The 10,483-nt window shown below is 33.9% G+C and overlaps 1 protein-coding gene across 1 annotated transcript in view; it reads right to left on the bottom strand.

Annotated features, from left to right (window-relative positions):
- The window catches only part of LOC118753468, a gene marked incomplete in the record, with an annotated part of 83,773 nt that extends 75,780 nt beyond the window's left edge, over positions 1–7,993 (bottom strand). The window contains 5 exon segments of the mRNA XM_036488354.1: positions 335–448; positions 640–779; positions 1,149–1,246; positions 1,340–1,494; positions 7,585–7,993. Coding sequence (XP_036344247.1) covers positions 335–448; positions 640–779; positions 1,149–1,246; positions 1,340–1,494; positions 7,585–7,993 — 916 coding nt within the window.
- Positions 7,994–10,483: the final 2,490 nt, after the last annotated feature.

Consider the following 10,483-nt stretch of genomic DNA (forward strand, 5'->3'; position numbering starts at 1 on the left):
TGGGAATCTTCTGCAGATAAACATAGTTTTTCGATAGAAAAATATTGATTTTTAAGAATTCTATACCATTTCTACGAAAAGTTGTTTTTTTCCCCATATAAAATACATGGAAAACTTTGGGCGCTTTGAGCGACCTCTAAATATTTTTTGATTTCAAAATAAAAAAATAAGGGTTTATATTTTTCGGTATAGAACAATCCTAGGGAGCGAGAGCATACAAATTCCGACTTTACTTTTTCACATGCATTTTTGGACCACCCTAATATACATACATACATATGTACATATGCGCAATCATTCATGCATGTAACGAAAAGCAATTGTCAAAGCTCACTCACATCGCAACCTTCCTCGTCCCAGCGAAATTTACAGTTGTCACGGCCATTACACTTGAGATCCTGTGAGATGCAAGTGGCATCCTCGCAATCGTATTCCTCCTCAGTACAAGCTGCAAATATTGACAAATGCAAGTAGTTAACGACACGAATAAAAAAAAAAAACTCTAGAAAAAAGAAAAATCATTTTCAATCAACTGTTATTTTAGTAAGGTTTGTTTGTTTTTTTTTTTTTGTCTTTCGGTGTTTTTCTATTGTACTATTTTTTGATTCACGATTCATTGACTCATTGTTTGCTACCTACCGGTGCCACGATCTCGAAAGGCGGTATACAAAATGGCAAATGTCGAATTGATGGCCACCTGTTCGGCAAAGAAACGCAGATGCAGTGTGTTCGTATCGGAAGTGATGCCCTCACCAGCAGAGCCACAAAAGTTTTTTATTCTGCAAATAAAAAATGGGAAAATTGCAAAAAATTGAGTAAAAGTGAAATAAAGAATTTCAAGTGTACATATGTCTGCGTGCGCAGAGAATGGATAAAATGAAATGTACATAGTCTCAATATTCCACATCACTTCGGTGTCAGTCAGCAAGTTTGTCAGTTTGTCAGTTTGTCATTTCGTGTAGGGTGAAAGTGGCATTGATGATTGAAAGATGTCTATGCGCACATATAAATGGATGCATATGTATGTATGTAATGCATGTAGTGTGTTTTTGCATGCCAAATCGAGTTTGACATGATTTTGTGGCCACAAGCCAATGAGGCGAGATTATCACAAAAACATCCATTTTCCCTATTACTACTTGACTTACCTAAGAGGCATGACTGTTTGTTCTGGGAAGATATCTAAGAAATTCGTGTCACAGTCATTGGGTTTGCTTAATTTAAAATCTAGGAATTTCACTTGTATCTGCAATTGATTAAAAATGAAATTGAAAGTTGTAGTGTTAGTGCATTTATGTAATTGAAGTAGGAATTCAGCAATTCAAGTGATTAGTTTTACCTTCCAATTATCCTGCACCTGTATGCGCCAGATACAATCCAAGGGTATTTTATTTTTAATCACATTATCTCTAATATCTGCGGGCACATCGGTTGAGTTGATGAAACCCTCGAAACCATCTTTTTCGATTGTGCAATTTAAGTCTGTGGTGGGTGCTGTGGGGTTGCAAAAAAAATAAAATGTTATGGCAATGCATTTTTGACAAAGTAAATCTTAAACTTCAAAAGCTTTTATCCGATGTGTACGTACTGACGTATTTTTGTAGTTAAACCGTGTAAAACCTCAAAAGAAAAATCAGCTCTTGTGAGTGTTGACATCATTTTCAGGTGGGTGGAGTTGTCAAGCGTTCAATTAAGTAGATGTTAAACAAAGGATAGTTTGGCAAAAGGGCAGCAATTACAAAGTAAACTTGTGTGCATAACTGCATCGTCTGGGCTTAATTAAGATTTCATCTATCATCGAAACTAAACACTTTAAAAATTGCTCCCCAGACATAGCACACTTCCATAACTTTTATGTACAATAGGGTGGTCCGAAAATGCAATTGCAAAAAATTCGGAATTTTAATGTTCTCGCACTGTACGATTGTTCTAAATTGCAAAAATATACCCCTGTTTTTTATTTTCAAATCAAAAATTATTTAGAGGTCGCTCAAAGCGCTCTAAGTTTTCTGTGTATTTTAAATGAGAAAAAAAACGGCACCCCACAAATGAAAGCTGGGAGTTTTATCGCTGCGCCAGAAATCATGCCACACTTACAATAAGGAATTCCAAAAGACTGTTTTTTCAGACCAAACTTGATATTAATTTATCAGCTAAAAGTCTGTGGAAAAATTTTAAATCCGTGGGTATCGGATGTAAGATCGATTCGGGATGCGATTTGGATCCTGATTCCATTAACGACTCCTTTTTACAGTCGAGCAACTGCAAAAATAGTAGAAATTTCAAAATAGACAAAAATTTGCTATATACACCTGACAATGCTTTGCAGTTTAACGCAGTAACTGAGGATGATGTCATAAGAAGTCTGTACTCCATAAAATCAAACGCTGTTGGAGAGGATGGTATAAGCCTTAGGTTTTTGAAAATTATAGCACTAAACATAGTTCCCACTTTGACTCACATTATTAATTTTTCAATAACAACTTCAACTTTCCCCGATGCTTGGAAGGTAGCGAAAGTTATCCCAACTGCTAAAAAGCCATCGGCTACTTTGCCAACGGATTTTCGTCCAATAAGCATATTGCCAGCTCTTTCTAAAATCTGGGAAAAGTTAGTTGTTGTTCAAATTACTGAATACCTTAATAAAAATAAGCTACTAACCGAATGTCAGTCTGGTTACAGAGCCCGCCCTAGTTGTGCAACAGCTTTGCTCAAGGTTGTTGAAGACATTCGCCCTGCCTATGACAGAGGCGATTTAACTGTTCTGACGCTTTTAGATTTTTCAAAAGCTTTCGACACAGTAGATCATTCCATTCTTTTATTAAAATTAAATAATTATTTTGGATTATCTGCTAGCGCTCTAAGATTGCTTGAAAATTACCTCAGTAATCGTTGGCAGAAAGTAGTTATTAAAAGCAACTGCTCTGAGATGAAGCGTCTTCATTCGGGGGTGCCTCAGGGATCTATACTTGGTCCAATTTTGTTCAGTATGTTTATTAACGATATAACTTATTGTTGTAAGACTGTTTCGATACATTTGTATGCAGACGATGCACAAGTATATTTTTCTCGTCCGATTGGCCTATCTGAAGATTTGGTGTTTAGAGTAAACGAAGACCTCGAACGCATCTCTTCGTGGGCGAAAGATAATAACTTAAATCTAAATGCCTCTAAGACAAAAGCTATTTGTATTACCTACTCCTCGCAACTTGTAAAGAATTTACCATCTTTAACCATACAAGGCATTACTATCAAATACGAGTCCGTTGTTACTAGCTTAGGGTTGGATGTAAATACCATACTAACTATATTCTAAGCAAAATCTACTTTATTTTAAGAAAATTATGGTACACAGCCGACTTCATTCCTTTAAATGTGAAACTGAAATTGGTGAGAACTCTCATACTTCCACTGATATCGTTTGGTGGGCTCTTGTATGGAAATATGGATTGTGAATCACACAAAAAGCTGCAACTTGCTCTGAACAATTGTGCACGATATATCTTTTCGAAGCGAAAATTTGAGCACATATCGGAGTTTTCTTTTAAGATAATGGGCTGCAGTCTTACTTATTTCCTAAATTATCGCAACCTAGTTTTCCTAAATCAATTAATTTATAAAAGGCAACCAGGATACCTCTTTAGAAATTTATGTTTCGCGAAGTCAGACAGGACTTGCAACCTCATTGTTCCACGCTATAAATATCTCTCGTCATCTAGAACGTTCTTTTTCAGTGCGATCAAACTATGGAACTCATTACCGAATGTCGTTAAAAATGAACGCAATACAGCGCGCTTTAAATTGGCCTTAATGGAGTTTTTTGCAATAGAAAACACACTTCTCTAACTCTGTTTACTTTAACTAAATTCTTATGCATGTATATGCTCTCCTATTTTATTTCTCACTAAATTAAATATAAGATATAAATGATAAAAATAGTAGTAACTAATGTATTTAAAATTAAATATAAGATATAAATGATAAAAATAGTTGTAACTAATGTATTTACTTATAATGAAATATTGAATTATACAAAGATATATTTCCAAATGTCGATGTACTTTAAGAGACAATAGTCTTACTTGTGCAAAATAATCTAAATTGAATTGAATTAAAAAAAAAACATTTTCTTGCAAGTGGTAGAGAATTCTTGAAAATCAATATTTTTCGATCGGAAAACTCTGGTTCTCTTCAGGAGACTTTCAATAATAATACCCAATTGTTTATTTTACCATTTTATAATACTAGCGATTTTGTATGGGTTGCCCCATTGCATTTTTGGGGATTTTAGGGAGCCTATGAAAAATTGTTTATACTAAAAAATGGTTAAATAAACGTTAAATGTTATTATTATCTAAAGTATCATGAAGAGAAGCAAAGTTTTCGTAACGGAAAATATTGATTTTGAAGAATTCTAAACCATTGCCACGAACAATGGGGGTTTCCCATATAAAATACATGGAAAACTTTTGAGCGCTTTGAGCGGCCTCTAAATATTTTTAGAACAATTCTAGAGGGTGAGAGCATTCAAATTCCGATTTTACCTATTTGGGACCACCCTAATGTACATACATATTTGCATTGAAAAGACAATATGCCTGTCTACCTACATATTTCTCGTTTAAAAATGCAAAATGTGAATGGTTTGAGAGTAGACTATTAACGTATGTATGTATATAGTTACCCTAATATAGAAAGACCTTATATAATTTTTTTCTTTACAGAGTAATTAAACACTTTAAATTAAAATAAAGTCTTTGCTTATAAATCATTTGAAATGCTGTAATTAATTGAAATTTCGGTTCAATTCTTATCATCAGATATAAATATTGTCACTTTTTAATTTAAATAGAGTTGGCAACCATGGTAAGAAATATCTTTGGGCTAATGCTGTTTAAAATCTATTTTGTTTGATACACATATTGTAATATTTTACTCAGCTAACGTGCTTTTCAAACGAATTTTGCTATTCTATACAAGTGGCAACCCTATACAAGAATATGCGTGAATTACAAGTTTTAAAATTTGTTTGTTATAACGCATTATTGCAGTTATTTACGTAACTTCCATAAATATTTACCTCATAAATATCTATCTACATTATTAGTTTGCGGATTGATGGCAACATTGCTAAAACCATCTTGGCACTAAAGCTTATTGAAACACCTACCATTTGATACCAAAAATGCGATACTTTACTAAAATTACGTATTGAACTCATTTTATTTTTTTAATAACTGGCAACCCTATCCTAAATTGTTTACGGATTAAAGTGTACCTTTTCCGGGATACCTTTATTATAATATTTTGCTGAACTTATATGCGTATTAAACTAATTTTCTAATAAGTAATAGGTGACAACCCTATTCATGGTAGAGATACAATTTTTTTCAAAATACTTTCGTTAAGCATATATATACTGACTCAGATCACTTTACTTACATAATTATCTCATCTTAGTTTTTAGACGGGTGGCAACCTTATTTTCAAAACATGCTACCATCAGAGCTTACTCAAACATCTTCCGTTTGGTATCCACATTATCATATTGTATTTATTTGCATTTTTTAATAAACGTTATTATAAATTTTAAGAAAGGTGGCAATCCCATACCAATTTTTTGTTCAAGTTCGTTAAATATTAACGTGTTAATAAAGAAATTTCAATATAATTTTAAGTATATATTAGATAAATTTAAATTTTCAAATAGCTGGCAACCCTTAAAAAAAAAAAATCACACCCAATTTGGCTAGATAGATGCACGGAACCATTTGCAAACCCATTTTAACATGTGCTGCGCTCATCTGGTCGAAGAAGACAGACATTGAGTCCACATAAGCCAAGCTCCGCGTACTCCAACGACTAGCCTGTGTGGGCACCATTGATGCAATGAGAACAACACCGACCACGGCTCTTGAAGCGTTTTTAGATCTTCTTCCTCTGTACATTCTAATAGAGCCGCTTGCTCTACTGTTTGCAACAAGACTTATCTTGGGGGATAATCAGGAGGTAAGAACCTTATACAGCCATCCACTCTCAAGACCATTGCCTTCCAAAGGCTCATTTTGACTAGCATGGGGAAAGTTCACTCTGTATTTTAAGCTAAGGTGCCCAGAAGCCTTTATCAGCTTGCCTTGGAGAAAGCGCAACATTACTTGACAAGTAAAGAAGGAGGTAACAGGCATACAAATTCTCCAAACCGGAAATCTTTAACTTATAAGAGAACCGAATCAGTCCTTCACCTTCAAAAATAACAGAAACAGAAGAGCAGCGTGCAGCCTTCTTTTGTTTTAATCTCTCCATGCTATCTTTGTACTTAAGCTTATGAATAAATTCATGGAACAACTTACATAAATATACGTACATAGTACATATGCATGTACGCAGCTTAGCAAAAGGTTACATATTTTATCCGAAAAAATCGAAAACAAGTTTACTTACGACTTCTACCTATTGTGTTTGTAAAGCTTCAGGAAATGCTGCATATTTTTAGGCACACTATCCATTTCCATAAGCCAAAGAATTTACCACTGAAAAAAGTTACCGAATTTGCTGTGCAGAAATCGCGAGACAAGCAGCAGGGGAATTTCGGTATAAAAAAAATATTAGAAGTGCAAGGATCGTATGAAAATAAAACTAGTTAAAATTTTCTATAAAGATGTTTGTTGAATGAAAGTATATTTCGGAATGAAAATTTTTAACAGTTGAAAATGTTCTTTGACTCAAACAGAGAATTACATTACAATGAATATATGTTGAGTGGCTACTGTACATATCAAAGTAGATAAAATATTCCAACACTCCTTCTCAACGAAAACATATTTCGAGAAGTAAGTCTAAATAACTAGGACAGTCCCATTTAGTGAAGTTTGAATGCTTAATCTTCTGTAAATTCTTCGTAAGAATATCTGCAAGCATTTCGTGTGTACTGACATAATTCAAAGTAATTTCATTATTTTTATACAAATTTCTTATGTGATGATATCTTATATCAATATGTTTGCTTCTTGCATGATAAGTAGGATTCTTAACTAACTGCTGAGCACTCTGATTATCACTATTCAAAATCATAGGTGATGCACTGCCGAAACCCATCTCATCCAGCAATTTTTTTTTATATACTTCTTTATATGATTCTTTCGCTGCTGGTGATAGTGCACATACTCGGCTTCGGTACTACTTAGTGAAACAATGCTTTGCTTTTTCGACTTCCATGAAAATACGCTTCCGGCTGCAACAAATGCACACCCGGTGTAGGACTTTCTATCGCTTGAATCTCCGCCCCAGTCTGCAACTACGAAGCCTTGAATAGGTTTACTAGTCATACCATAATGTAACTTTAAATCCACTGTGCCTTTTAAATAACGTAACATACGTTTTGCTCCAACTTGGTGTTCATGATGTGGATCAGTATTACGCTGTGCCAATTTACATACCGAATGTAAAATATCTGGTCTTGTGAAATCGGGAGGTACATCAGAGCTCCAATTAATGATTGATACTCAGTTACATTTACTCTCTCGCAGTCTTCCTTGTCACAATAAGTCTGAAAATCAGCTTGCAGCGGAGTTGCTACAGACTTACACTCGTCCATTCCATGTTGCTTTAACAGATTTAAAATATATTGACGCTGACAAACAGTTTTATCACCAAAATCGCTTTGCCGCTCCATTTCCATACCAAGGAAATATTTCAATGGCCCTCCGTCTACTACTTCGAACGCGTCTGCTATCTTGGCTTTTATATTCCTTAGATCCTTCGCTTTTGAGCATGCTATAATGAGATCATCTACATAAACAGCTATTATGTTGAAGTGACCTTCATCGTTATTGGTGTAAACGCATGGTTCGCTAGCGCATGGCTTGAAGCCATAGAGCGCTTTATTCAATCTCAATACGCGTTTCGGAGACTTCTCATCTACGAAATGTTCTGGCTGCTTCATGTACACAATATCATGAAGATCGCTATTTAGGTACGCCGATGGCACGTCCATTTGATGTACAAGCAACTTATGCTCAAATGCCAAAGCCAACAACATACGTATCGTTGCGTATTTGACAACAGGAGAAAACGTTTCTTTAAAATTAACACCATATTGCTGACTACATCCTTTTGCCACTTAATGAGCCTTGAATCTGCTAATACCACCATCAGCATTTTGCATTTGAATGCTTGTTATTATCTCCTTTCCTGTTGCTCTTATTACAACTGCTGCTTTTGGCGTTATTACCATTTTTCCGAACCCGTGCGACAAACGCCTGCTATTGCTCTCCTTCTTCTCCACGTTCTCCAATATCTGTCCTTCTTTCGCCTTCTTCTAACAGTTTCACCTTCAAAACGTTAAGCGGTAGTAAGGTGTCACGCGTTTCAATCGCCACGACAAAATTATCGTAACTCTTTGGTAAACTCGAAAGCAAAATTATTGTCAACATTTCTTCTGGGACTATTACGCCGATCTCGATCAATTGCTCCGACACCGAATAAGACTCGTTGATATGGTCCTTGATACTTTGCAGTTTTCAGAAGATATGAATATTTGAACTTCATTTATACAAACATGCATAATATGTTATGTATATTTTACAGGTGACAAACATAATAGTTTATTTTGACCAGTTTTGGCTATACATATTTCTTTTGTTTATTTAATGATTAATGTTTCTTATAAAAGTATAAAAAGCGCATTATAAATTGAACTGCATATAAAAGCGCATTTCAAACTTTTCATTGAAATGATAAAAACTCAACAAATTTTCACCTAGATTTTAAACTTTTTTCTTGAATTTTAGTATAACAAAGTGCAAAGTTTTAAGAGCTATAATTTCGCGTTATTTTTTAAATTTTTTTTTGCCGCCGCACTTGTTCCATTTTTTTGATATAAAAAGTGCAATTTACGAAGTCGGTTTTGTGCCTTTACTCCATAAGAAATTCATGTTTTGACTATACCTTTTTATGAAGGAAAAGGCAGAATACCTTTCGAAAAAAAATTGTAAAAACCAACGGTATTTTGTAGTCACTTAAAACTTACAATAAATTTAAATAAATTTAATAAATTTAATCGCCTGGCTATAAAACTGCAGAGCTAAAGTTTTTCAAATAACTCTGAATAAAAAAATATAAAGTTTTATAATTTTTGTACAAAGTTTGAATAGGGCGTTCATACACTGCACTATGGCTGAAATAAGCACTTGGTGCGAACAAAAGTCCAACTTTCAGTTTTTGCTTTCAAAATTTTTAACAGGCGGACTTTATTCTAGACAATCTAATTAGAAAAGAAACTATAAATTTATGACCGCAAGGTAACCCTGGTCCCCTATCTGCCACGTAAAGTTTGTGGTTTTGGTTTTAGTTTGTGCTTGAATTTTATTGAACTGCAGTGCAACGCGGATGTGTTTTACGTATATAAAAAGTTTCAAGTGTGATTATTTTAAAAATGGAAAATAATACTAATGGTCTGAACTATTGACTTTAAATAACATTAGTGTTTTGAAAAATTGACTGTTTCAAAGCGCATGTTGTGATTTAAACATACATATTGTGCTTGTTTCGTAGAGTGGGACTTTTTCTGTCCGATCTCGTCCGATGTGAAATATGTATATCTGATAAAAGGACATTATATCTACTTTTATTTGGTGTATGGATTATCTGCTGTATCTTGCTGTTGTTTGATAAAATTACCATTTTCAGACGTCGTCGAAGTCAAAAATAAACAAATAATCAACGTGTGGCATATGAGTGGTGTATTAGTAACATTCTTTCCTAGTCCTACATACTATGCACATATTTCATAAAAAACTAATTATTACGCATTTTCATTTGACCATTTATAACTTTATTTATCAATCAGTTTTCTTGATTGATAGATTGATGTTTTTGCAAAAGAACAAGCTTTAACACCAATCAAAAGAATTTACAAAATATCGTTTATTTAAAAAAATTTCCCGTTTTTTTTTATTCAAAATGCAACTATCTTGTGAAAATGACCTAATATAGAAAAATGGCATACAGAGCCGTAATCTACGACACAAAATTAAGTTTACGTGTTTCGGCGTTTTTTTTTGGTAATTTCAAAACTTGAAATTTTCCTTACAGCGCACAGTGTTTGAACTATATGGAGGCAGGTAGAAAAAAGTCGTGGTGACAGTTGATAAAAAAAACCGGTTGGACTTAGAGAGGGAAAAGTAAAAATCATAAATACCAAAGTTTACATTATTTACTCACCCCCCTTCTTCACGAACGATACATTTCCAAAAAAAAATACGGGAATGGACGCGATACAGACTAATCAGTTTAGTTGCCTTTGGCGATTAACCCATTAAAGAAAGTGTTTTTTTTTTAACTGTAATTAATTATTTTAATGTCATGGAATATTCAGGTGGAGGTATTTATAATTTATTTGGTACTTTCCTATGTTAAATTTACTTTGAAATGTAGATGCTAAAGATTATTAGTAAAAAAAAGTTTGTGAGTACCGGTCCGTCAG

This window comes from Rhagoletis pomonella, unplaced genomic scaffold (genome assembly GCF_013731165.1).
Source record: "Rhagoletis pomonella isolate Grant_MI unplaced genomic scaffold, Rhpom_1.0 Rhpom_scaffold_00002, whole genome shotgun sequence".
NCBI lineage: Eukaryota > Metazoa > Arthropoda > Insecta > Diptera > Tephritidae > Rhagoletis > Rhagoletis pomonella.